This window comes from Sorex fumeus, unplaced genomic scaffold, assembly GCF_029834395.1.
Source record: "Sorex fumeus unplaced genomic scaffold, SorFum_2.1 ptg000169l, whole genome shotgun sequence".
Lineage (NCBI taxonomy): Eukaryota > Metazoa > Chordata > Mammalia > Eulipotyphla > Soricidae > Sorex > Sorex fumeus.
In genome coordinates, this window is record NW_026606226.1 from 1,861,883 (window position 1) to 1,888,396 (window position 26,514).

Genomic DNA, 26,514 nt, shown 5'->3' on the forward strand with positions numbered 1-26,514 from the left:
CTCCGCTCCTCAGCACCCTGCCTCCCATGACGCCGCCCCTCCTCACCCTCCCCCTCCCACCCCCCCCAACACGAGGGTGCCCCGCCCGCCCCTTGCACCCACACAGAAGAGACATGCCACGTTGCCAGCCAGGCCTGAGAAACAACTGTATCTATATTTTTTTTCTCTTTTGAATTTCAAGCCCTCCCCCAAAAAAAAATTCCAGCAAAAAAATAGTAGGGGGGAGGTCGAGTCGGGTCTTCTTCAGCGGGTACTTGGCAGCCAAGGACAGTGGACTTGCTCCGGCCAGGCGGCCCCCCGCCCGTCCCTGCCGAGCCCAGGAGGGAGAGAGGCAGCGGGCGTGGGGGGGCTGGGGGGAGCCGGCGCAGTGCTGGGGGAGGACTTGGGGGTGCGGCGCTGCCAGGTGCAGTTGTCACCTTTGCCCGGTGACTAGCCTCAAGCTCGGCCTCGGCTGCGGAGGTTGTGGGTGAGGCGGCGGCGGGCGCGGCGGCCAGCTGGGCTCTAGCTGATGATCTGGCGTGGCCGGCCGTAGCCCGTCATGCCCGCCTGCGAGGCGCCCCGGTTGCTGCCCATCTGCAGGCCGATGACGTGCTTGCCCTCCTGCAGCTGGCTCTCTGTGAACTCGCGCTTGTGCTCCTGCGCCTTCCTGCGGAGCCAGGGTGCCCGTCAGCCCTGCCCCGACAGCCCTAAGCCCGACAGCCCTTTCCTGACAGGCCTGCCCGGGACAACCCTGACCCCAACAGCCCTGAGCCCGACCGCTCTGAGCCCGACAGCTCTGAGCCTGACAGTCCTGCCCGGGACAACCCTGACTCCAACAGCCCTGAACCTGACAGCCCTGAGCCCGACAGCCCTGGGTCCCCTACAGTCCTGACCTTGTTGGTCCTGATCACCGATCACTCCTGATCTGACCCCCATCACTCCTGACCCCTTGTCAGTCCTGACCCCCATCACTCCTGACCCCGTGTTCGTCCTGATTCCTTGACTCTCCAACCCCACCCCTGGCCCCACTGTACTGGCCAGAAGGAGCCCCTGAGGACCCAAAGGGAAGGGGTGGGGGCATTCGGGGTCTGTTGCCCCGCCCCCAGCCTCGTTTACCCTCTAGGCTCTGTTCCCCACAGCCCAGACCTGCCTCCCTCAGGCAAAAGCCCCCTTCCCTGAGTGCCACTTTTTTTTTTTTTTTTTTTTTGCGGGTGGTGCTCAGGGCTGTGTACTGAGCCTAATTGTAACCTCATCCTACTCCTGTTCTGCATGCAGGTCACTCCTGGTGGTGCTCAGGGGACCACCCAGGAGGTCTGGGCATATGGCCCAGGATCTGCCAGCTCCCATAACTGCCCTCACCCGGGCCCCCACTTACTTCATGAACCAGCTGGGGTCCCCGCGGTAGTGTCCGTCATTCTTGGTCACTGCCAGGCTGCCCAGTGCCATCAGAGTCCTCTGCACGGCTGCCATGTCTTTGCCTGGTGGAGGAACGGGGTCGGATAACCAGGACTCGGAGACGGGGCCGCCCAACTCCTCCCGGAAAAGAGACCCAGTGCGGGCCAGAGCGCACAGCATCCCAGGCACCCTGACAGCATGTACGGCCTCCCCCCCCCACCGGCTGCTCTCCCACAGACCCCCATCTCACACCTTCGTAGAGATCCACCGTCTGGAACATGTCGGTCTTGGTCACCCCATAGTCTTCCGCGGCCTTCAGGAACTGTGCCACTTGCTCCATCTGCTTGAAGACCATGGACGGGGGGTTCTCGGGCACCTTCACAGGTTTGGCGCCATCAGGGTACAGGCTGTTGACCAGCTTGCTCAGGATCTGCCGACACAGCTTGCAGGTGGGCACTGGGCTCCCCGGCCTGACCCGGCCCCTCTCCCCACCAGGCAGACCCCCACTCACCACACCATTCTTCAGCCAGACCTGGAAACCCAGGCGCCCGCGGTCGGGGCGGCCCACATCAGAGCCGCACTGCGCAAGGACCCACTCCACCAGCCGCTCCTCCAGCTCCTCGTCGTACTTCTTCTCGATCTTGGACTGCACTTCGCGGCTCATGCCATACGAGGGGCCCTTGTTGGCCATGTTGGGGAGAGCTACGGCCGAGACAGGAGAAGAGCTCAGAGAGTGGCCCTGGCCTGGAGTGGCACAGCAGGGAGGGCGTTTGCCTTGCACAAAGCCAACCTGAGTTCGATCCCCGGCATCCCATAAGGTCCCCGGAGCACTGCCAGGAGTAATTCCTGAGTGCAGAGCCAGGAGGAATTTGACCCCCACCCAAAAAATAAAGGCCAAAAAGGGGCCAGAGAGATAGTACAGCAGGTAAGGCATTTGCCTTGTATGCAGCCGACCCATGTTCGATCCCCAGCATCCCATAGGGTCCCCAGTGCACCGCCAGAAATGACTCCTGAGTGAAGAACTGGGAGGAACCCCTAAGCATCGCTGAGTGTGACCCAAAAAAAGCAAAATAATAATAATACTAATAATACTACTACTACTAATAATTTTTTAAGCAAAAAAAAAAGAGACAGAAAGAGAGAGTGTCCCCGCCGGCCTGATCCCACCAGATATGTGTCTCCCCTCCACAGGCCTCCCTGTGCTCTCCTGCCATGGCCTCCTTTGGGGACGCCCTCAGATGTGGGGCCGGGGAAGGACCTCTCTGGTAGCCTGGAGCAGGACTCAGCACACACGGTTCACAGACGACTCAACAGCATGTCTTGGGGCGGAGCCATAGGACAGTGGGGAGCGGTCGACCCGGGTTCGATACCCAGCATCCCAGAGGGTCCCTGAGCATGGCAAGGAGTGATCCCTGAGTGCAGAGCCAGGAGTAACCCCTGAGCACTTCTAGGTGTGGCCCCCAAACAAATAAAAAGCCAAGAACACATGTTTCTGGGCTTGAGGGTACAGGGAACAGACCCCTCGCACCCACAGAGAAGCGCCTCCATCAAAATTCCATTTACTGGACGGGCAGCAGGTGGCCTTTGGCCTCTGGACTAGGCTCGCCACCCTGATCTAGAAGATTCTTTGCCATACTGGCCACAGAGGTCCTGCACAGGGCTTTTAGAAGAGGTCACATTGTCTGTCCAGGTCAGCCCTACCCTGACCCTCCAGCCCAGATGCCCATGACCCCAGGTCAGCCACAGCTGAGGCGCCTCAGACCAAGCCCCTGACAGGGCTGAGGCCATGGCGCTGCCTCTCCTCAGAGGAGCCGCACAGAGGCCTGGCCGGGCCCCCATCTGTCACTGCAGTAGCTGAGTCACCCCGAGGCAGGATCCTCCAAGCACCCTGTGAGGTCTCAGCCCCGCTCTCCCGGGCTGGTGAGATGCTGCCTGGTCACGACTGCAGAGCTTGCTGCTGGGAACACAGGGCCGCTGGGGGCTGAGGGGCAGGCGTGGACTCTCTGGGATCCCCTGAGGTGGCCCTTAGAGGGAGACCCAGGGAGGCCATCCCCTGGCCTCGGAGGTCCCAGGGTGGGAGGGAGCAAGTGACTGAGGATGGGGGTTGTCCTCCAGTGCCGACCCCCTGCACCCCTGCAAACATCATGGCCCAAAGGGCCCCGCGCCCACCTTCCGGTGTGTGGACAGTGGGCAGCAGAGAATGGACAGTGGACAGTGCTGAGCTCTGCTCCCACCAGCTGAGGACAGTGCTCTCTACCACAAGTAGGGCCAGCTGAGGCCTGTCCTTTAGCAGTGCCCCTCAGAACACTAGCCCTTTGACCCCGAGTGCAGAGGGGGGTCCTGGGGATGTGGGAGCTGGCCTTGCCATGGGCCCATCCCATCCACCTCTATCCCTTTCTAGCACATTCCCTGGTTGAGGACACTGAAAGTCTCCCAAGACATGGTGTCACATCTATCCTCACATCGGGCAGGGCTGGCCGGGGGCAGGGCTGGCCGGGGTCCGCGGATACCGCTCTCTCAGCAGCCCATGGGGTCTCACCCTCCCTCTCCAGCCATCCCAGGACTCCCCTATACATCAGCTGGCACCAGCCCCCCGCCTGGCCCGCACTCCTGGGGGCATGAAGGTGGGTATGGAAGAGGGTACCACCCACAGCACAGCCAGGGCTGGGGGCGGCTCAGGGCACTGCGTGTGGGAGCCCCAAGCTGGACCCCAGCACAAGCCACGGGACTCCTGGCCTGTACCCCTCCCCCAAGAAAACAGACAGCAAAGACTCTTGGGTCAGTTGCTGGGAAGTCAGCTGGAGAGACCCTGAGTGCGAGTGTGAGGCTCTGGGCTCTGTCCCCTGCAAGGAGTCCCCCAGAAACACAGTTGGGGGACCCTGGTGGAGACATGCAGGAGGAGCAGCAGCCCCCATCCCAGTGGGCCCCAGGGGAAATAAGAGGAATCTGGTGGAGCAAGGTGGGTGGGTGGAATGTCCCTCCCACGCAAGGCTCCATCTGGAGCCAGTCTGACAGTGGAGGCAATTGCTGAGGAAGACCTCCCCAGCCACCTGAGCTGCAGGGGAGCAGGGTGGGGCAGGGAAGGGGGGTGCCATTCATGGCCCCAGGTGGGACTCCAGGGACAGCCTGAGCCCTGCGCCATCCGCTGGAGACCAGCTGCAAACAGGCACTGGGCACCGAGCAGCAGGAAACGCCCCCAGTAGGGCTGGGCCCTCAGCAAGAGAACCTCAAGCTCAGGCTCGGGGACAAAGAGCGCCCCACTCACTGGGACCCCCCCGGAAGAGATCCTCAAGGAGGGACAGAGGTAGTCACATCCTGTCCAGACTGCCCCGCCACCACTCCAAAGCGCCTCCCTGGAGTGACCCCTTCATCGTGTCCAGAATGGGGGACCACACCCTCCCCCGGTAACCCCATCCCCGGCCCCCGTGGACTCCAGGGAAAGGTATCCCTGGGTTTCCATCCCTGGTGGTTCAACCCCTTGGCCATCCTCCCAGAGGAGGACCACCTCCGGCCCGACACGCATACACAAACATGTACACACACTCATGCACACCTACACGCACACACATGCGTGCACACAAAGCCACACTTTGGTGTGGACTGGCAGCAAAGTCTCCCTCTTGCCCACCGGCACCAGCCTTCAGCCTTCATTCTGGGGTGCCAGCCCTCCCGGCCAGGCCAGGCAGGAGGAGTCCCTCCCGTCCAGCTGGGGCTAGCCCTGCAAGTGGGGGCGGGGGGCGTCCATCTGCAGATGGGGAATGCTGAGAGGGTCCCAGAGCGCCCGCTGACACCCGGTCACCCAGCCGGGCTGTCAGCCCGCGGACAGAGGCACTTACAAGGCTGCTTGGGTGCTGCGGAGAAGAGGCGCGTTGTCTGGGACGCAGACGCCGGACGGGACGGGCGCTGGCCGGCGGGGGTGAGGGGTTTAAAGGGCTGCGCGCGGTGATGTCAGCCTCCCCCGCGCGCGCGCCCCGCGGCCCCCGCCCGGCCGGAGGAACCGGACCCCGTTCTCCGCCCCCCGCCCCCCAGGGGCTCCGCACAGGCTCCATATTTGGGGAAAGACACCAAGTTGGAGCTGCCGGCCCGGGGCGGCCCGAGACATTCCCTGCATGCTTTGGGGATGCAGCGGGCCGGGGCGGGGCGCGCCGGCGGCGGGAACGGCGCGGGAAAGGCCTTTTAAGGGCAGGACCACGACGGCTTCCCCGGCGCGCGCGCGCTTGGGGCTGCTCCTTCACCCCTGTTCCCTGCCCCTGGGGTTCAGGGGAGGGGAGAGGGCTAGGGGCCGGGGGACGTGGCCCCGAGGCGTGGCGCTGGACACCCTGGCCACGCTCCCACGACGGCTTCCCCGGCGCGCGCGCGCGCGCTTGGGGCTGCTCCTTCACCCCCGTTCCCTGCCCATGGGGTTCAGGGGAGGGGAGAAGGCCACGGGCCCGGGGATGTGGCCCTGAGGCTTGGCGCTGGACACCCCGGCCACGCTCCCGTCCTGGACCTTTAGCTCTAGGAAGTCGGGACCCATCTATTCGAAGAGATGCCACGTGCCAGCCACCTGGCCAATGTCCTCTCGGACTCACAGCTCGGGGGGTCAAGGCAATAATAGCACAGCCCGTGGTGGTGATGGCTTGCAATGGATCCTGGCTGGATCCCTCTGCCTCCCATAGGGTCCCCGAGTCGGCCAGGAGTGTCCTGCCTGCAGGGACAGAGTAAGCCCTGAGCATGGCCAGGTATGACCCCCCCCAAACAGAACAAAACAAAACAAAAAAACAGACTCAGCTCTGGGGAACAGTAGGGTTTGCACACGGCAGACCCGGGTTCAATCCCTAGCCCTGCTGGGAGTGATGCTTGAGCACAGAGCCAGGAAGACATCCTGAGCACTGTGGGTGTGGCCTCCCAAACAAACAAAAAGGTTACAACGGATAGAGAGAGAGAGAGAGAGAGAGAGAGAGAGAGAGAGAGAGAGAGAGAGAGAGAGAGTGAGTCCTGGAGTACATTGAATAGGGTATAGGGTATTTGCCTTGCATGCAGCTGACCCAGGTTCGATCCCCAGCGTCCCAGATGGTCACTTAAGCCCCACCAAGAGTAATTCTCTGAATGCAGTGCCAGGAGTAACCTCTGAGCATCACTGGGTGCGACCCAAAAAATGCAAAAAAATAAAATGTGTGAGTGCAGTGACTGTACCCACTTGCCATATTAAAAAAAAATTGAGGCTCAGGGGTCCTCAGTCAAGTGGCAGGGGTCTGGACACCCCCATGGGAAAGGCTGTCACACTCCCAGCTGTACCCTGCGCAGTTGACTTGCTTTAGCTGAGGTGGGGTTTGAGGAACTGGGAGCACCTCCCCACCTAGAGGGGCTCCAGGGTAGTTTTTCCCAAGGTGGGTAACACCACTCCCTAGGGGACGCTAAGAGCATAGCACGGCAGGACTAGCCTCAGAGAGGCAGATTGGCATGGGAGAGGCAGTCCTGGGGCGCAGGGACCTGAGGCCCTCCCTCCTCCCTCCAAGAAGAGCTCCCACTGCCCTGGACTCCAACACCCAGGTAGGAAACGCTCCACCATCTTCTACCTGGATCCAGAGATTTACCGGGTAAAGGGGGCGTCTCTGAGCCGCCTGTGCTGGCACACACCCACACGCATACCATCTCACACTCACACCATCTCCCACACACCCACACTCACACCCATCTCCCCCCCACACACACCCATCTCCCACACACGCACACCCACACCCATCTCACACACACACACACATCTCATACACACCTCCCATTTCACTCACACCCCACACCCATTTCACACACCCATTCACACATATCCCCACATGCACACACACACACCCATCTTACATGCCCACATGTACACTCACCCATCTCACATACACACCCACACCCACCTCACACCCATCTCACATATATACCCATTTCACACACATACATACTCACACCCATCTCACACACATACACCCATCTCACAATACACACCCACCACACACACACACACACAACACACGTGGGGGGGGGGGGGAGTCCCCAGAAAGGAAACGCCCTTGCCAGGTTTAGCACTTTGCTTCGGTGGCCAGGCAGGCGCAAAGAACTATGGTGCCCCCTAGTGGCAGCTGCGGAGGAAGCCGGAAAGGGAGCTGGGTCCTGGGTTCACCGCCTTCCTGGCCTCCCCCAAAATGTTCTCCCGTTGAGCTCGCTGAATCCTCAAGGTTTATTCCACAACGCCGCCTTCTTGGGGCTGGGAGCCAGCGCAAGACGCTGGCATGCACATGGCCCTGAGTTTGCTCTCTCCCATGCTGACGTGGAGCAACGAAGGTCCAGGTGGTCCCCAGCCCCTGGGGGGACCGGCGGGCTGTGTATCTCCAAAAGTGGCTGGAGCAGTGCCTGGGAGCATGCTCTCACCCCACAGGGGGGAAAAGCAAACACCGAAACCAATCGTTTTTGGAGACTGCCTGCTCTGTGCCCTCGACTCACTGGCTGCAGTCCACAGCAGGGGCACAGGGCAGCAGGGTTCTTCCAACACCCCCACCAGAAAGGCAGAGCAAACGAGCGGCCCAGAAATGCACCTGGTTGCTTCTTTAATTGAATGCAGACTCATTCGTAGAAAACGCAGATGCGCCCGTAGCATGAGCAGAGTTCCGAGGGGGAATCCAGACCCACCTCCTCTCCCTGCCCCAGGGAGTGCGATAAAAACACATGGGGGGGGAATAAAACACATGGAGGCAGAGGCCCCCTCCCCCCCGCCCCCGCCTTGGCATCTGGAACGGACCAGGAGGGGCCCGTTCTGGTGGGACGCCCAGAACTCAGGCCAGTCCATGTAAACTCCGAAGTTCTGTGTGTGCGCGCGCACGTGGCTGCCCCAGAAACTGGCGGAAAATCCGAGACGGCGGGAGCCAGCCCTGGTCCTCGCGGGAGGCCGCCCAGGGCCTGCAGCTCCGCACTCCTTCCTCAGACAGGCACTGGGTGCCTTTGGCCGTGGGGGCTGCCGCAGGGCTGGGCCCCCTTGCAGGCCCCAGCTCTTGTCACCTGAACCTTCCTGGGCAGCGTCAATGGCACTGAGAGGCCCCCTGCTGGGGCTTGGCAGGACTAACGGTCTTGAGAGAAAAAGGAAGGAAAAGGGTGAGTTGTTCTCCCCTCTGGCTCTGAGGAAGATGACCTCTGAATCCAGCCCCTTGCTCTCGGAGGCTAGCTGGAGCCCCCTCTGCTGATCTGAGTGGGGGGGCTGCACTGCCCGGGGCCCCTCGCAGACCTTAGCACCAATAGGCTGGCACCAGCTGGCTGGTCCCCACTGACCAACGCCTCCCGCCATCCTGGCGAGCTGGAGTGGGCAACGGTGGAAGCCAGGCATGCCCAGATGAGCGGGACAGGCTCACAGGTGCCAGGGCAGGGTTTTGGAGTCCAGGAAGAAGAAAGGGCTGGGGGTCTCTGGCTGAAGGCCAGGGCGAGGAGGGGCAGCATGTGAGCCGTGAGACAGGCAGGGCGACACTTCCCTCCTTCCCATGCAGAAGGGCCAGAGAGAGGCCGCAGAGGGGACCTAGGGTCCCAACACTGAGAAGACAGCAGCAATGTAGCCAGTGGCTGGGGCTCGAGGGACCAGGCTCCTCCCTGTCCAGGGGCAGCTGCGAGGCCCCAGTCCCTGCTCAGAAAGTGTCCCGGGTCGAGCCACACCACCACCAGCAGCTGGCAGCAGGCCGGGAGGCACAGTCCTTGCCTTGCTCCGCCGCCGAGGTTCTGGGCGGGAGGCAGTGGGGCCCGTAGGCCCCAGGAGTAAAGCGCGGCCACCCCAGCTAGAACACGTAGATCTTGTCCCGCTGCACCGTGTCCAGGTCGTCGTCCAGAGTCAGTAACACCTGGCAGGAGAACATCGAGTCAGGTCTGGGACGCGTCGACCCGCCACCTCGACCCCAACCCTACCGTGCCTACCAGGAAGGACCCAAACATGGCTATGGAGGAGAGGAAGTGCCAGATGTCGTGGTCGTCAAAGAAGTCCAGTAGGATGCAGTCGCGGTTGTGCTCCCGGGACTCGGCGGGGGTTTTCTGAGGAGGAGGTGGAGAGGGGCTGAGTGGCCCAGCCCTGGCCCTTTCCTCCTGGCCCCCTTCACGGCGCCCACCACCTTAAGATTTGGACTTTGTGGGGCTGGCTGGAGCGATAGCACAGCAGGTAGGGCGTTTGCCTTGCATGAGGCGACTCGGGTTCGATTCCCAGCATCCCATATGGTCCCCCCCGAGCACCGCCAGGAGTAATTTCTGAGTGCATGAGCCAGGAGTAATCCCTGTGCATCGCCAGGTGTGAAGCCCAAAAAGCAAAAGAAAAGACTTGGACTTTGGTTCCAGATCTCTTGCAGAGACTGCAGCTGTCGGCCCCGCCTCCTCCTAGCGCCCCACCCCTCCAGCCAGCCCCGCCTATCACCAACCTCCTACCACCGCCCCGCCCCTTTCCATAAGCCCCACCCCTCCACAGGGCCCGCCCCCACCACTGCCCTACCCCTCCCTCTAGCCACGCCTCCTCCTTCCTGCAGTCCTTTCTTTACAAAGCGGAGACTCCAGGGGACAGGCTCCTGGGACTCTGCCCTCTGCTGGTGACAAAGGCCATAACAAAGGAGACTCAGGTCCTCCAACTTGGCCCAGGCCACCGAGATGACCAGACTGACATGCCCACCACCAGCAAGCTCAGTCTAAACTGGCTCATGCACTCTAGCTAAACCTGCCTCATCTGTTTTTCTCTCTCCTCTCAGGTCACAGTATCTGGAATTTTCCCTCTCACCCAAGGCTCAAAGGCCATGAGCAAGGCTGCCTCCTCCAGAAAGCCTCCCTGACTCACAGATACCACTTCAGCACTGGCCTCCTGAGTGGCCCCTTCCCCTCTCCTTGATGTCCTCTATCCTCCTGTAACCGGCAAGTCCAGAACCAGTCTCCCCTCCAGCTACGTGAGCAGCACCGCACAGGGAGACACTATACTAGACTTAGGCCCGTTCACAGGACAGAGGCCTGTCCCCAGGGGCAAGGGCACCCAGTAACATGTCCGGCTGCAAAGCTCAACTGTGCCACTCACGGTCCAGCTGCCCCAGGCACCCACGGCTGTCTGGGAAGCCGATGCAGGCCTGTGCCTGAGCACTGAGCCCTCGAGGAGAGGCAGGCAGGGTTGCACACAGGAGGTGGGGCCTTCCGCTGAGTGGCGGCCACTCACCTGCCAGGTGCTGAGTCCCTGGAAGAAGAAGAAGAGCGCGAAGCCCCAGACGACGGAGGTGCAGATGATGCAGAGCAGAGGGATGAGTTTGATCCTTTCCCCGCTCCGGAGCTGCAGGAGGATGGGGAGCAGCCTGAGGGCTGAGCCTTGGCCTCGAGTCTGGCCAGCCCCAGTGCCTAGCACCCCAGGTATCCTGCACGGCTGCCTCCAGCCCCTCGGGGATGCGCCCCACCGTCTGCCGCCCATGGCCAGCGTCAGCTTGTGCGTGTGCCAGCAGCCTGGGCCTGCCACCAGAGAGGGCTGCACCGGGGCTTCCTCTCACCCCAGAAAACATGGGGGTTCTCAGGGAACACCCGGCCCCCCGAAGCATCCACCACCACCATCTCCTTTCAACCCTTCCCGACTGAACCTGAATGGCCCCAGGTCTCTGGGGCTTGTCTCGGAGTGCGGAAGGGCTCTGGGGTGCAGCTGGCTCCAGGGAGCAGCCCCCCCCCCACCTGCTCCACCCACTTCACCACTATAGGCAGATGTGCAGAAAACTTCTCACTGAGCTGTGCCAGGCAGGCAGTGCCCTCTCCCTCCCGCCCCCCCCAGAGAGTGGGCGTGCACCCAGGCCCCCCCCTACCTTCATAATAATGTAGAAGGCAAAGTAAAGCAGCAGGTTGCAGATGCCGATGGCCAACAGGTAGGAGGCGAAGTCATTGGGGCGCATGATCAGTCCGTAGGCAGCCCTGGGTAGAAGGGCCTGGTGAAGTGGGGATGGGCTGAGAGCAGGATGCGCTCTCCTCATCTCGACCATATTTTAATAGGATGCAGGGCCTCATTCGGAGGCCCTCAGAATGCTCTAGAACCCCGGGTGCTTACACCTCTCCTTGTCAGCAGCTCTCCCCCCGAACCTATTTCTCAAGCCTGCTGCTCAGAAGCCCCCCAAGCAGCCAGCAGCTGGCCTCGTCCCCAGCTATCCAACCCGCCAGGCTACGAGAGACAACGGCCAGACTCACAGTGACCAGTTGATGATGTTACCCATGACCAGCAGCACCATGCGGTCCTGGAGGGAAGCAGAGACACGAGGACTGAGAGGGGGAGAGACAGGGAGAGAAGTGGAAGAAGGCCCGAGTCAGCCGATCCCCACCCCCATCCTGGGCGCCAGCTCTAACAGGCGGAAACAGAGCGGCCGGAGGCGGGAGGGCTGGGGAGCTGGGCAGGTACCACGTAGAGGGGCCCGCTGCACTGCCGGATGCAGTCTGTGTAGAGCACGTGCAGGATGCGCCGGCAGATGCCTGAGTCTGTAAGAGAGGGTGGTGCTGAAGAGCGTGGGAACCATCACTCCAGTCTGCTGACCAGAGCACGTCAGGGGGAGGGCACGCCTACCCCCAGGACAAGGGGGGGGGCTGAAGCCCAAAGTCTCGTGTGGGTGCGCATCTCCCCATCCCCAGCCTCAATGCCAGTCAGCCCCTCCCTGGCCGTCACCCTGGGCAGGCCCTCACCCAGCTTCCAGCGGCCCATGTAATAGAGCTGAATGCTCAGCAGCAGGGTGGCGATGATGTGGATGACCGAGAAGACGATCCAGAATGCCATGTTCCCTTTGCCAAAGACCTGGGTATGGGGCAGGGGGGGAGGGGGAGGGGAGGTGTTGGGGGGAGGGAGGGCAGGAAGTGAGGAGGAGCTGAGGCAGCTGTTCCCACAGCACCTCCTTCCTCTCCAGAGGTCAAGGCCATGCTGGGGCACCCAGGGCTCAGGGAGGGAACAGAACAGGGATCTCGACTGCAGATGAAAAGGGGTGTGTCAGTGAGCAAGGCGAGAGGGGCCTCACCACGCCCAGCACGGAGAAGAAGATGACGATGGCCAGGCAGGCGTAGGCGCTGTAGGCACTGGCGTTGATGTCCGGGTGCCGCTTCTGGTAGAGTTTCAGCATGCACAGCCCAGCAATCATGTACATGAACGAGGTGTCTAGAATAGGGAATAGGGAATGTGGCTGTGAGCTGTAGGGACGCCCACTGAGGCTAGGATGGACAGAGCCATAAGGCACACTCCCTGAGCCTTAGAATGGGGCGTGGCCAGAGCTGCAGGCACGCCCACTGAGCCTAGGATGGGGGCGTGGCCAGAGCTGCAGGCACGCCCACCGAGTCTAGGATGGGGGCGCGGCCAGAGCTACAGGCACACCCACAGAGCCTCGGATGGGGCGTGGCCAGAGCTGCAGGTACGCCCACAGAGCCTAGGATGGGGGCGTGGCCAGAGCTACAGGCACGCCCACAGAGCCTAGGATGGGGCGTGGCCAGAGCTGCAGGTACGGCCAGAGCTGCAGGTACGCCCAGAGCCTAGGATGGGGGCGTGGCCAGAGCTGCAGGCACGCCCACTGAGCCTAGGATGGGGGCGTGGCCAGAGCTACAGGCACGCCCACTGAGTCTAGGATGGGGGCGTGGCCAGAGCTACAGGCACGCCCACTGAGCCTAGGATGGGGCGTGGCCAGAGATGCAGGCACGCCCACTGGGCCTAGGATGGGGGCGTGGCCAGAGCTGCAGGCACGCCCACTGAGCCTAGGATGGGGCGTGGCCAGAGCTACAGACACGCCCAGAGCCTAGGATGGGGCGTGGCAGAACAGCAGGCACGCCCACTCAGGCTGAGTCTGGGATTGCACGCATGGACATAGCTGCTAACAGGACAAGTATCCTAAGTCTCAGCAGGGAACTACAGAGCAGGACAGAGTCCAAGAGAGGCCTGGCCAAACTCCTGGGCAGCCAAAAGCAGCTGGCAGGCTGGCAGTCACTTCTGAGTCCCTGATACCCCTGTGCTCAATACCTAGGGTTTGCCCCAGACACAGGAAGTGAGTTCAGGATGCCTCTCACCCTCCACCTCCCACCACCCCCACGGAGAGGGTGTCAGACTCAGGCCGGCTTCTCACCGAACTGGAAGTTGGTGTAGTTGGGGCAGACGTGGTAGCAGGCACTGAGCAGCCCTTCCATCATCAGGGCAGTGCCCATGGCATAGAACAGGCCGAAGTGTTTGGGAATCCCACATTCCTGTCGGGGAGGAAGGGCGGGAGAGAGAGTGGTGAGAAAGCGGGGAGGAAGGAGGGACCCCGCAGGGGTCCGTGAGGGGGTTGCGGGGCGGCGCGGGGCTGGGGACGGGGGTCGAGGCCGCACAGCGCACCAGCGCGTAGAGGTCGTTGCGCAGCAGCGCCCGGTTGTGGTTGATCTCCCGCTGCAGGATGATAAGCAGGAAGAGCAGCCCCAGCAGGATGTACCCCAGGTTGCTGAGGATGTTGTTGAAGGCGCTGCAGGGGGCAAGAGGGGACACATGGCCTCCTTCCCACCTAGGCGGGCGCCCACAGAGCCCCTGGCCTCCGCACCCCCCTCCCCCGCAGCTCACAGGGGTGGGGGGACGCCCCCACCTGAGATTGCCCAGCGGGTGGGCACAGAGGAAGTTGTAATAGCAGATGTCCTGGTTCCCCGTGACATTCACCACCTGCAGCGGGGGCGGGGGCAGGGACAGGGAGGGGGTTGCTGAAGGCCACTGTCCCTGCCACCCACGCCGCCCTCCCCACTCTCCCCTGGGTCCCCTGCTCCTTCGAGCACAATCACTGCCCGCCCCACATTTGCTGAAAACCCTGGCGCCTGCCCTGGTGGGGAAAGAGAAAAGAGAAGGGAAACCAAGACTCGAAGTGTGAGAACTTTCGGTTCCCGTTATCGGGTCGAGCACCCTGGGAAGGCCCCGTCCAGGGCCTGGCCGCAGGCTGGTCTTGGGCTCAGGGACAGAGAGGGACACGCTGAAGGTCACCCAGCTGTGCCGGCAGAGTGGGGTCTGGACCCAGGCCGCCGACCCTGGGGCAGTGCTGGTTCCGGAGCCCCAGGAGGAGGTTCTGGGGGGTGTCCCAGAACCTGACAGGGAAGGGGAAGACCACCCAGCCCTGTGTCCTCACCGTCTGGTACGTGATCACCAGCTGCACCACAGGAAGTGCGTAGAAGACAGCGATGGTGGCAATATTCCTGGGGAAAAGGGGGGGGTGCAGGTGAGCAGGTGAGGGTGCAGCGCAGGACCTCAGGAGGTCCTGGGGGCAGTACCAGGCGGGCAGTCCCGCCCCAGTCCTCACCAAAAGTAGATCTGGTATTTCTTCCGCAGGACGCGCTTGTCTTTGCGTGCCAGATCGGCGACGTAAAGGTATTGCTGAGGAGAAGCTGGAGTGAGCCCCATGCTGGGGGCCGCTGGGGGGTGGGGGGGGACAAGGGGGCTCTCCCCCCTGCAGGCCAGAACTTGGTGGGGCAGGGGCTGGCCCACCGCCCCCCACCCCAGCACGCCAGCGGGCCCACCTTGGTGCGGATGACGTTCTTGTCGGAATCGATGTCGGTCAGCGTGTCGTAGTCATCCTCTTCCACGGAGCTCATGGAGTCCAGGCGGGGTCGCGTGCCCACGGGGTCCGGGGAGCGCTCTGGGTGGGGGGGGTGCGGCGGGGGGAAGAAAGGGCTGCCTGATGGGCACAGATCCCACGTCCGTTCCCTCCCCCAGGCCCCCCGGCAGTTGTCACAATTACTAGGCAACAGGAAGAGGCCAACTGTGCGCTCCGGCTGGGGTCGGAGGTGAGCTCAGGCCCTGGGAGGAGGGTGCAGGACTCTGCCAGGCCCTCCGAGCCTTGCTCCGACCTTGCCTCCCCGCACCGAGCAGGGGTGTGCAGGGCACCGCGCACACCCCGGCCCGGGAATAAGCAGCAGGACTGGATTGAGACTAAGGCTGATTAGGAGGGCGCAGCCCTGTGGGTTCTGAGAAGACTTGGGCAGAGCCCCGGGGCGCCAGCAGGGCAGCCAGGCAGAGATGATTCCTGGAAGACGGCCCCGCGGCCCGGGCCCTGTTCTGGTCTTGAGCTTCCAGAAGTTTCCTTCTGTGAGCCTTCCTGACCAAAGGCCCCAAGGCCCAAGGGGGCAGAGCACGGCGCCCCGACCCGCAGGCCCTACCGCCAGAGGCCAGGCTGGGAGGGTGCCACAGAACCCTCCCACACATCTGGTCTGGGGGCGGCCGGGTCGCTGGGCTTGGGGCCTGCTTCTCAGAAGACACAGAACTGGCAATTACTGGCATTAGACGGGGAAGCCATGCACAAAGCAGCCTTTGGCCCTGGAGCCTTCTTGGCCCCAGTCACCGGCCCTGGCAGGAGCTGATTGGCAGAGCGGCCCGCACCCCCACCCCACATCTACCCATGGCAATGCACAGCTGCCGCATCTGGCCAAAGGGGAGGCGCCGCTTGAACTGGTCGTGCCCTTCAAAGGAAAGGGAAAGTTACCAGGGACGTGGGGCCGGGGAGGGGTGGGGAGGGAGGAGAAGGGGGGGAAGACCACAGCAGGCCCGACCCTGCTTCCAGCGTCCGGCAGAAGAGGCAGCTGCCCACCAGGGTCACCAGTCAGCACCCGCTCCACAGCGCGCCTGCACTGGCCTGCCCGCTCACCCGGGTAACTGTAGGACAGGTCCCCGCTGCCCGTGCTGTCCACCAGCCCGTCCGTGGATCCAGACCCGTTCTCTGCACGGGGAAGGGGTGGTGAGGGGCGGGACTGCAGGAAAGGGGCCAGCTGACCCACGCCTGGGGAACCGCCCACCACTTAGAGCTGGGCCATCAGCCAGGGCTCGTGGGTGCTGCCCCAAAGGTCAGTGAGGCCACCACCCGCCACCGGCCTTGACACCTACCGAAGGAGCCGTAGTTGTAAGCTTCGTAGGGGGAACTTCCGGGAAAGGAATCGGCCAGGACCCGGGGGTGACCTGTGAGGAGAAGCCCAGATTTCCTGAGTCCTGGGGATGGAGAGAGGCTGAGAGTCCAAAGGCGGCGGAGAATCCAGACAGGAGACAGAGCACAGAGCAAGCCTGCCTCCCCGGCCCAGATCCCTCCCACCACCCCTCCCCAGGGCCGTCCCCAGCGCCCTGGTCAAGGATGCATGAGCCTGCCCAGACAGCCCCGAGTTTCCTCCCTCCCCCCTCTGGACTCCTCGGGGGGCCTTGCGCCCCGCACCTCAGCTTACCAAGGAGAGAGGCTGAGAGACAAGGTCCCAAGCGGAGGGAAGACAGAGAGAGAAGGCAGGAGGGAGGGCAGGAGGGAGAGAGAGAATGCAAAGTTAATGATCCCCGAGACCCCCAGAAGGCAGTGGCACTAGCCCAGGGCAAATGCAGGTGGCCCGGGAGGGCGCTCCACAGCTGGCTGGCGGCCACCGGGAGAGGTGCTGCCCATCTGAACTGTCCACCAGGTCCAGCTTCCTCCTCCAACCCCGAAGGGAGCAAGCTACAACTGTGCATCCCACGTGCTGTTTCCCCTCCTTAAACACAGCATAAGCACATGGCCCTGCCCCCCACCCTACAACCCCCTAAGTACCGCTTTCTGGGCAGGCTCGGTCCATGGCCACCAGAAGGGTCTTCTTCCTCTGCCTGTGGGGACAGAATCCAGAGGAAACCAGAGGTGGGGATGGTACGAATGACCTGTGCTCCCCGTTCTGCCCAGGCCCCTGTCTCCCATTCGTGGTTCTGGCATTCCTCCCCTAAAGCCACAGAGGCCAGGGCTGGAGTGATAGCACAGCGGGTAGGGCGTTCGCCTTGCATGCAGCCGACCAGGGTTCGATCCCCAGCATCTCCTAGGGCGCCCCCTTAAGCACCGCCAGGAGTAATTCCTGAGTGCAGGGCCATGAGGAACCCCTGAGCATCGCTGGGTGTGACCCCAAAAGCAAAAACAAACAAACAAAACCAGCTAGGAGGGCCGAGGGGGTTCCCAGCCAGACTCTGCCCTGTGGGTCATGTGGGAAACAAAGCCGGCCCCCCTCAGAGACTGCCAAGGAAGGCCTCGCCCCACAGCCCCTCACCGAGGGGGCCACGGTTCCACTTTACCTCCAGTTCTCCCAACAGGCCAGGAGGATAGTCAGCAGGTAGAAGGAGAGAAATATGCCCAGGCAGAAGAGCATCCCGCCGACGTAGGCCTCAGCTGTGGGCAGGGGACGGGAAGGTGAGTCAGGCGGGGCTTCTCTGCCCTGCCCGCAACCACGCTGGCCTTGGACACCCACTCTCTGTTAGAGCCTTCCCCGGTCCTCCCATCCCAAATTCTCCATCCTGACCTAACCTTCCGCCCCTCTCAGAGAGCTTGGCAAGCTACCGAGAGTATCATGCCTGCACGGCAGAGCCTGGCAAGCTCCCTGTGACGTATTCGATATGCCAGACACAGTAACAACAAGTTTCACAATGGAGAGGTTACTGGGCCTGCTCGAGCAAATCGATGAACAACGGGAGGACAGTGACAGTGACAGTGACCTAACCTTCCATCACAGCTCAGGGACAGGTTGCCTAGGAAGCCTTCTCTGTCCTACGCCTGTGACCTGTCCACTGCTTTGCACATGTCCCCCCGCCGCCTCTTGTACCCCTCTGGAGCTCCCCGGGGACCACAGCTTCAGCATAGCACCCAAGCATACACAGAAGGTGCTTGGCCAATATTTGCTGAATAAATAATTCAAGAAAAGGAAACTTCTTTCCTCCGCCCATCACGGTCCTTTATTTTTATATTTTACTTTCCAGTTTACAAAAGGCTCCCTTTAGCCACTTAGTAAATATTTACTGAGCGTGGCTGAGGGGCCTAGAACTTTCCTATAAATTTTACACCAAACCTTACAGCCTAGAGAGACTCATGGGCCAGACTCTCTTGCCCTGTTCTAGAGCAGAGCAAACAGGCCCCAGGAGGTCACACTCTTAAAACTGGCAGAGAGAAACTGGAGCGATAGTACAGTGGGTAGGGCGCTTGCCTTGCATGCAGCCAACCCGGATTCGATCCCCAACATCCCATATAGTCTCCTGAATCTGCCAAGAGTGATTCCTGAGTGCAGAGACAGGAGTAACCCCTGAGCATCGCTGGGTGTGGCCCCGAAACCAAAATAAAACCCAAAAAAGCAGTAGAGGAAGACCTAAAACAGTCACGGCTTCCTGCACCCCTGAACTCTCCTCGGGGCCTTCCGGGGTGAAGCAGAACACCCCTTCCCGCTCAGACCACACCTCCCCCAGACACGGGACATGGCACAGAGAGGAAAGGCCCGAGGCTAGTGCCCGCCACCCAGCCGCCCACACTCACACGTGACTGCCCGCGAGACCAGCACTGACAGGGTTTTCTGGCGGTGTCCTTGATCAACCGGTTCATCTGGAAGCGAAATGTCAAATGGACTGAGGAAGTGGCCGCGTGGAGTCAGTCGTTCGTAGCTTGGCTCGAGTCGGTGGGATCGGGCCAGGGAGAGTCCAAGGCCGAACCCCCGAACCCCCCAGGTCCACCTGTCATCAAGGAAGGCTCTCGTGCTACCCAGAGGCCTCCAGGCCAGGCCCCAGAAGTTCCTCCTACCCACCAGGGGGAGAGCCCAGCGGGGCTGGAGCACAGGCCCTGCACGCGGAACCCCAGGGGTCCAGGCTTGGCATTGCCTGGTGTGCAGCTGCCACCCCCTTCGAAACAGAGAAAAAAACGCTGTACCTTCCACAAAGGGGTAGTAAGGCAGGGAACCCCCACATGCCAGGTCTTCCGTCTTCACCACCACCACCACATAAAAACTGTTGCTGGGGAAGTCTTTGCGCTGGGGGAGGGGGGGACGGGAAGGTGAGCACCAGCCACGGGCCTTCTTGGGGCCCAGAGAGGACGCTGCGCAGGCTCCTCCCTCCCCCACCCCCCGCATATTATCTGACTTAATGGTTCACCCCACAGCATCTCTGGATGATTCCTAAGGAAGTCTCCAGGGCCCACTTAGCACCAGGCAGTTGGGGGGGAGGGGGGGCAGGCAGAGCAGGGATCATCTGGGGTCAGGGCTCGAACCTTCAGCCCATACTGCCGGCAAGTAAGCAGGTGTATGTGTGTCCCCTATCATGGAACCAACAGGGACCCCCCCCACCCAACACACAGGGGTGCTGGGAGGGAAACACGTAACCCCAGCCTGGAGCCCGATTCAGCCTTCACCCAGGGCGTGTCCAGGTCCCTCCAGTGAGCTGAAGTGAGTGGAATGGCCCAGCCAGAGGGGGGCTGCCTTGTGCGCCCATCATCCCGGAGGATCTCAGGGAACAGGAGCAAGACTCAAGCCCGGCTGCGTGGAGAATGAGAAGTGACAGCACTCTGCCACCCCCCCCACCCTGCCCTGCACCCCCGGGGGCCCAGAGCAGGTGCGCTGCCCACCTGCACGGTGATGGCCGCCTTCTTGGTCATGGTCTGGTACATGCCGATGAAGGCGACGTTGTTGTCCAGATCGTAGACAGGGCACTACAGGGGGAGCGGGAGGCAGGTGGGCAAGGGCCCTGGCCCTTCCCGGCAGCCACCCTGCTCCCTCGCGGGGGACCGGCCCGCTTACCAGGATGTCTTGGATGGAGATGACAGAGCAGGGGAAGGCCGTGTTGGAGGTCACTTTGACGATCACCGAGTCCACGCCCTCCGGGAACTCATACTTGAAGAACTGAGGGTAAAGGAGGGGTGCGTGGGGGAAAGTCCTGAGGGCATGGGCACTGGCCCTCCCAAAAGGGGCCCGTGTGGCCTGTGAAGGCGGGGAGGTGGAGGCAGGGGTGGGGGTTTATGGGGGGAGGGGAGGCCTGGGCCAGGGCAGCGCCATTTCTGGTACAGTCCGTGCACTGTCCCCCATGTCCTGGCCCCAGTGCTGACCTGCGGCTGGGCGGCGGTTGTATTGAAGCTGAACTGTTCTCCAGTCCTGGGGGCAGTGAGCAGAGAGGCACCCCGGTAACTCCAGGGCAGGGGGGGAAGAAGCCCATCCTGGGGTCCCCGGGCACTCCCCTACCCATGGGCAGACCTGAGCACAAAGTCATCGATCCGGCTGACCCGAAGCTGGTACGTCGTGTTGATGGGAGACAGTGTGGACACGTCCACATAGAAGAACTGGACCTCAGACTCGTTCTTGGTTGGGGGCTGACACAGCGTCCGTTCCACCTTTTGGTAGAGGTACTTGCGCTGATATCTATGGGTCGGGATGAAGCCGGGAGTCAGGACGGGGTGACTGTCCTGACCAGCATCTCCCCCCACCCCTCCCATCTCCACCACCTCCCCTGGTCCTGCCCCATTCATTCGGCCCCACAGCTCTAAGCCGGCTGGCCTGGCCTTCTGGCTGGATCCCACCGCTGGGTTCAGGGAAGGAGGGTGAAAAAAACCCTGCTGGGGGCGCTGACCCCTGGATCCTTCCTACTCACAGCCCTCGCAGGATTAGGGGCGCCTGGAAGGACACCACCGCTTCCTTCTGGCGGACCACGAGGAGCAGAGGCGCACCCCTCTGCTTGTTCAGGACGTTCACCGACACTCGCACGCCCTCCGTCTGCAGAGAGACAGAGCCATAGCCCGGGGGCCGCGGTGACACTGCCTCTGCCCTGGCCACCCACAGTCGCGGGGTGCTGCCCCCATCCTGCCTGATCAGCTCTCTCTCCTGCAGGAGGGACAGTTAGCGGGGCAGACAGGTGGCAGAACGTGGCTCCAGGGTGGCAGGGCTGACCCAGGCCAGGGCAGGAAGCACGTTGGGGCTTCCCCATCCCTCCCAGCCATGTCCAGGGAGCTGTGTATAAACAGGGTGGCAGACTGTACTGCCAGCCGGCCTTCCTTGAGCGCCAGGAAGCTCCTATCAAAAGGATGCAGAGGCCAGAACCTGGGAGTGATGGCAGAGGAATTGTTGAGCGCTACATTGTAGCCTTACAGGCCCAACTTATTTTGGGGGTGGGGGGGCTGCTTCAAGGGGAGGGGGGACTCATGCAGGGCGCATGGAGGGCTTGTGCAGAGCACAGCATGGGAAGGAGACCCCTCAGTGAGGCCTGGGGTGCATCTCCCACGGAGCGGAGGCTGCAATCACAGCATGCCCCAATATAGGGGAAAGGAAGAAAGGACACCCCTCCTTGAAAAATCTCATTTCCACCTGTCCTCCTCAGTGAGAGCTGGGGTACAAGGTTTGACTCAGCCTCAGCTCAGCTAGCTTGCGCTGCAGAGAGTCCCAGCCCCAGCAAGCAGGGTGGCATCAGGAGGTGGGGAGGGGGGAAGAGAGATAAGAAATGCGGGACAATCTGCATGGTTCACAAACTCCCCTTCTCCTCCCACAGGCTTGGAAGGGGCCTTATCTCTGCCCCAAGGCCAGCTGGCCTTCTGGGGCTGGAAGTGCCCAGGTCTGGGAGCTCCCTGGGGACACTTCCCGGGGGAGTCCCCCCCCCCTTGGCTCTAACATGCCAGGGCAGAGCCTTTCCAAGTTGCAACCTGTTTCATTCCCCAGGGGGGTTCTGGGCCAGCCCAGGAGCAAGCCTCTTCCCGTGCACCCCGGCAGGGGAGGGAGGGGGCTAGCAATTCTGGGTGCTGGGCAGGGCGGGCGGGAGGGTGGGGTGGGGTGGGGGGGCAGTCCCGTCCCGTGGGAGCAGACAGAGGCGGGGTGCAGCGGGGCTCTGAGCGAGAGCGTGGGAACGAGACCACTTAAGAAGGGTCCGGAGGAAGCTCCGGAAAGGTCTGGTCCGGAGGTTCCTGCGCGCGCCCCGCCGCTGGAAAACGAAAGCTGGGGTGGGGGTGGGGGCCAGGGCTCCCGCGAGGCGAGCGCGGGTCCGAGCCCGGGCCCGAGCCCGAGCCCCCACCCCCGACCCCCGCACCGGCCCGCCGCGTCCCTCACCCGGTTGCGGGTCACGGTGTGGTTGAAGGTGTAGATGTTGACCAGCTCGCTGTTGACCTCGTCCGTGTAGGTGTGCTCGAACTCGGCGTCCTTCTGCGAGACGTTCTTGGGCCCCAGGGACCCCAGATGGCCCTGGACCGAGGCCACCAGGAGCGCCACGAGGGGCAAGGCCGGCGCGAACATGGCCCTGCCCGGGCGGCGGGGGCGGCGGCGGCGGCGGCGGGCAGCTGGACACCTCCGGGGCGGCTGGCGGCTCCGGCCGCGGCTTCCAGCATCTCACCCGGGACCAGAACTTTAACCCCGGACCGAGATTAGGAAACGTCCACTCCCAGGAGCCGCTCCCAGGGGCGGGGAGCCGGGCCCCGCCGAGGGTCCGGCGGCGGCGCGGGGGCCCCCGGCCCGCCCGCCCGCAGCCCCTGCGGCCGCTGCCCCCGGGGGCCGCGCGGGCGGGGGGCGGCCGGTGGCCGGGCGCCCGGGGGACGCCGCGGCGCGGGGAGCGGCGGGAGGGCGCGCGGGCGCGGGCGCGGGGCGCGCGGGCAGGGCCGAGTGTCCGCGCCGAGGGGCGTGCGCGCGGGGGTGAGCGCCCGCAGCCGCGCCGCGCGGGCTCTCGGGGCGACGGGCCCTTTAAGGCTCGGGGGCTCCGGCCGCGGGCGGGCGTGCGGCGCCGCGGGGCGGTAAACAGCGGGGCGGCCGCCACGCCCACTGACGTCAGCGAAACTGACACGCATTTAAAGGGCCAGGCCCGGGGCTGCCCCTTAAAGGGGCTGCGGCCGGCCGAGCGGCGCGGGCCGGCGAGAGGCGGCTTCCACCGCCTCCCCCGGTCGCTCTGGGAAACTCCAGAGACCGACCTTGTCCGACGTTGCTTCCTAAAGGCGCTCTCAACTTAGTTAGGAGTGTAGACACACACACACACACACACGCATGCACATGCACACATACACACGCACACACTTGTACCCGCCCACCCCCCCGCATGCTCCTCCCTCCACTCTCCTCCTCCCCCCCCCACGCCCCCAAGACCACCAACATCCTTCTGAAAATTATGGGTCTCTCCAAGGGTGGGTTCTTAGTGCTGACAGACACAGACACACAGGAGCCTACCCCCCCCTGGCCAGAGCAGCAGCTGAGGCGGAACTGCCCGAGGAACCTGCGGGCAGTGCAGTGGCCACTCAGCAACTTCTGAGGCTTATCTCGCCTTTTCGTGGCAGAGGCAGCTACAAAGCTCATTGAAACACAGTGACTTTTCATCCCGCGCACCACACACACACACACACACACACACACACGTAAGAAAAGAAACGCATTTGGGCCAGAGAGGTAGATAGGTCAGCGAACTGAGCACTCGCTTTGCACTAGGGAGGCCTGGTGAGTCCTGGCACTGCATGAGTAAACCAGGAGCTCAGAGCCGGGAGAGGCCTCTGGGCACACAATAAATAAATAAAATGTCTGGGCAGGGTCAGAGATGGCTCAGAGGGCTGGAGCACCAGCTTTGCCTGTAGGAAGCTCAGGTTCAATCCCTGGTATGATATGAGTCCCACCACCACCAGTCCACACTGAGTGTGGCCCCAAACAAGCGAACAAGTAAAAGATCAGTTGGGATGCAATACTATAGCAGGAATACACTTGCTGAGTTCAATCTCTGTGCCCGATAGGGTCCCCCAACAGTTCCAGGAGTGATGCCTGACCTCAGAGCCAGGACTAACCCTGAGCACCACGGGATATTGCCCAAAGACCAAAGGAAACAATTTTTTTTTTTTAAACTGAGGAATAGGGGCCAGAGTGACAGTAGAGTGGGTGAGGCAATTGTTGAGTCCCAGCACTCCATCTGATTCCTGAGCACAACAGGAGAGATCACAGAGCCAGGAGTAAGCCCTGAGCATGGCCTGATATAATCCAAAACACAAAGACAAAATAAAATTAAAAAATGTACTTGAAGAGGAGCTGGTGTATTATTGCAGTAGGTAGGGTAGGGTGTTCACCTGGATTGGATCCCCGGCTTCCCCCACCCCATCCTCACCCACCAGCACCATCATGAGTAATTCCTGAGTTCAGAGCAGAGAGTGACCCCTGACATTGCGGGTTGTGGCCCCAAAACAAAAGAAACAAACAAACAAGAAAGACTTGAATAAGAGAAAAAGAGAGAGATACATGTTCAAAAGAACACAGGCTAGGGGGCTGGAGCGATAGCACAGCAGGTAGGGCATTTGCCTTGTATGCAGCCTACCCAGGTTCGATTCCCAGCATCCCATATGGTCCCCTAAGCGCCACTAGGAATGATTCTTGAGTGTAAAGTAACCCCTGAGGATCGCCGGGTGTTACCCAAAAAGCAAAAAATAAATAAATAAATAAATAAATAACCCCACAGGCTTTTCCTGAGGGGACACCAAGACCATATCCAGTAGTGCTGGAGTGCGTGATTTAGTTTAGGGGCTCAGTCTCTACACCTGAATATCTCCCTGCCCTCTATGAATTCCTTTCATAAAACAAATGAGATTTGTTTGCTTCTGTTATTTAGTTTTGCAGTGCTGGGTATCAGACTCAGGGTCTCATGTGCAGGACAGTCATCCTCCTTGAGCCTCGTCCCTGGCCCAAATGAGATCTCTCTAAAGCAGGGCTGAGAATGTCTGCCTCCTAGGCCACAGAAGGCCCAGAAAAATCATGGTGTCTGGCCCTGGTTCACGACAAGATAGACGTGTATGCTTCTTATCAGTTACCTGGCCTGTCTGCCTATATTTTATGGCTCAGAATGATGTTATAAATATCCAAACGGTCCCTGGCAGAAAAAAAGTTCCCCACCCTTGTTTTAAAGGAAAAGAAACAGAACAAGTCTACTTCTTTTTTTTTTTTTTTTTTCGGCTTTTTGGGATGACACCTGGCGATGCTCAGGGCCTACTCCTGGCTCTGCACTTAGGAATCACTCCTGGCAGTGCTCAAGGGACCATATGGAATGCCGAGGATTGAACCCAGATCAGCTATGTGCAAGGCAAATGCCCTCCCCACTGTACTATTGCTCCAGCCCCAATAAGCCCACTTCTCTTTTCTTTTTCTTTTTTTATTGAATCACTGTGAGATAGACCCTTACAAAGCTGTTCATGATTAGGTTTCAGTCATACGGTATTCCCAAACCCTTTCTTCCACCATTGTATATTTCCCAGCACCAGACAAGTCCACATTTTTTTTGCTTTTTGGGTCACACCCGGCGGTGCACAGGGGTTACTCCTGGCTCTCACTCTGAAATTACTCGTGGTGGTGCTTGGGAGACCATATGGGATGCTGGGAATCGAACCTGGGTTGGCCGAGTGCAAGGCAAATGCCCTACCCACTGTGCTCCAGTCCCACAACTCCACTTCTAAGGCTGCTCCAGCCCCTGATGAGTCATTCCGGCCGTGGTTTATCAGTTATGTTTTGGCACCCTCAGCTCTGCCTTACTACTCAGACACTGTTCCAACGACAGCATTTCACCTTACTTTTGGTGATCAGTTATAAATAGTTATTCCTTCCTAGAATCAGTTTTTAATAGGCAGTTACTATGTGCAGAAACAATTCAAGTTATACTGGATAAATGGCGAGTGGGTAAGAATCAAACTTGATACCAGCCCAAACACCCATCCTGAGAGTAAGGACCAGAGCAGGGCCAGAAAAACATCTCTGAGAGTTGAGTATGTGCTTTTCTTTTTTTCTTTTTTCTTCTTCCCCCCCCCCCGCCCCAGCTACGCTTACTCCTGACTCTATGCTCGGGGATCACTCTTGGCGGGGCTTGGAGGGACCCTATGGGATGTCAGGGATTCAACCTGGGTCAGCCATGTGCAAGGCAAATGCCCTACCCACTGTACTATCTTTCCTGTTCTTGACCATATGCTTTCATGCAGGAGGCCTGGATTCCATCTCTGGTCCCATATAATCACACCCCAGCATTGTCAGGTGTGACCCCCGGCCCCTAGAAGAAATAAAATCAAAAGACCAGAAACAGGAGATGGGTAAGTCAGACCAGAGAACCTTAATGAACTTGTGAGCCAATAGATGTTTACTGATAGAAAGAGGGAAGCCCAGAAAAGCTCAGCACATTGGCAGTTCACTAGACTGAAGCTATCTGTACCCTAAACCATCTAAACAACACTCTAAACCATCTTGATAAACCTGACCCTCAGGATTATTAGAGATGTTTCAGGGGACAGAGTGACAGTACAGCAGGTAGGGCATTTGCCTTGGATGCGGCCAACCCAGGTTCCATTCCTGGCAATCCATTTGATCCTCCAAGCACTACCAGGAGGAGTAATTCCTGAGTGCAGAGCCAGGAGTAACCTCTGAGCATCACCGGATGTGGCCCAAAAAGCAAAAATTTAAAATAAA

General features: G+C 61.1%; 2 protein-coding genes across 4 annotated transcripts; both read right to left on the bottom strand.

Moving 5' to 3' along the window:
• Positions 1 to 140: 140 nt before the first annotated feature.
• Positions 141 to 2,070, bottom strand: TAGLN (transgelin). Its single transcript, XM_056107621.1, has 4 exons — positions 1,886 to 2,070; positions 1,627 to 1,804; positions 1,355 to 1,457; positions 141 to 646 (listed from the first exon to the last, which is right to left on the bottom strand). The coding sequence occupies exons 1-4, from the start codon at positions 2,063 to 2,065 to the stop codon at positions 502 to 504; spliced, it is 606 nt and encodes a 201-aa protein (XP_055963596.1). The 5' UTR covers positions 2,066 to 2,070; the 3' UTR covers positions 141 to 501.
• Positions 2,071 to 7,929: 5,859 nt separating this feature from the next.
• Positions 7,930 to 22,540, bottom strand: SIDT2 (SID1 transmembrane family member 2). 3 transcript variants are annotated; one of them, XM_056107598.1, is made up of 27 exons: positions 22,165 to 22,540; positions 20,723 to 20,844; positions 20,329 to 20,493; positions 20,184 to 20,229; positions 19,879 to 19,980; positions 19,707 to 19,790; positions 19,017 to 19,116; positions 18,630 to 18,695; positions 17,405 to 17,498; positions 16,899 to 16,951; positions 16,223 to 16,294; positions 15,987 to 16,058; positions 15,739 to 15,801; positions 14,863 to 14,981; positions 14,646 to 14,719; positions 14,475 to 14,541; positions 13,947 to 14,020; positions 13,706 to 13,829; positions 13,458 to 13,575; positions 12,369 to 12,505; positions 12,043 to 12,151; positions 11,765 to 11,841; positions 11,557 to 11,603; positions 11,181 to 11,286; positions 10,556 to 10,666; positions 9,292 to 9,405; positions 7,930 to 9,218 (listed from the first exon to the last, which is right to left on the bottom strand). In XM_056107598.1, exons 1-27 carry the CDS (start codon positions 22,345 to 22,347, stop codon positions 9,156 to 9,158), a joined length of 2,562 nt encoding a protein of 853 aa, XP_055963573.1. In that variant the 5' UTR covers positions 22,348 to 22,540; the 3' UTR covers positions 7,930 to 9,155. The 3 variants fall into 3 exon arrangements, 2 of the variants coding, with proteins under 2 accessions (XP_055963573.1, XP_055963574.1); XM_056107599.1 differs by lacking the exon at positions 15,739 to 15,801; XR_008791281.1 differs by lacking the exons at positions 7,930 to 9,218; positions 9,292 to 9,405 and having other exon boundaries at positions 10,641 to 10,666; positions 11,557 to 11,628.
• Between the last annotated feature and the right edge of the window lie 3,974 nt (positions 22,541 to 26,514).

Excerpts from the sequence above, each read along its gene's own strand:
- TAGLN (XM_056107621.1), bottom strand. The coding sequence starts at position 2,065 with ATGGCCAACAAGGGCCCCTCGTATGGCATGAGCCGCGAAGTGCAGTCC. Across the intron at positions 1,805-1,885 it reads TCTGGCTGAAGAATGGTGTG|ATCCTGAGCAAGCTGGTCAA; the intron begins GTGAGTGGGGGT and ends CTGTGTCGGCAG. Across the intron at positions 1,458-1,626 it reads GACGGTGGATCTCTACGAAG|GCAAAGACATGGCAGCCGTG; the intron begins GTGTGAGATGGG and ends TTCCTCCACCAG.
- SIDT2 (XM_056107598.1), bottom strand. The coding sequence starts at position 22,347 with ATGTTCGCGCCGGCCTTGCCCCTCGTGGCGCTCCTGGTGGCCTCGGTC. Across the intron at positions 20,845-22,164 it reads ACACCGTGACCCGCAACCGG|ACGGAGGGCGTGCGAGTGTC; the intron begins GTGAGGGACGCG and ends GTCTCTCTGCAG. Across the intron at positions 14,982-15,738 it reads GCAGCTGTGCATTGCCATGG|AGCGCTCCCCGGACCCCGTG; the intron begins GTAGATGTGGGG and ends CCCCCCACCCAG.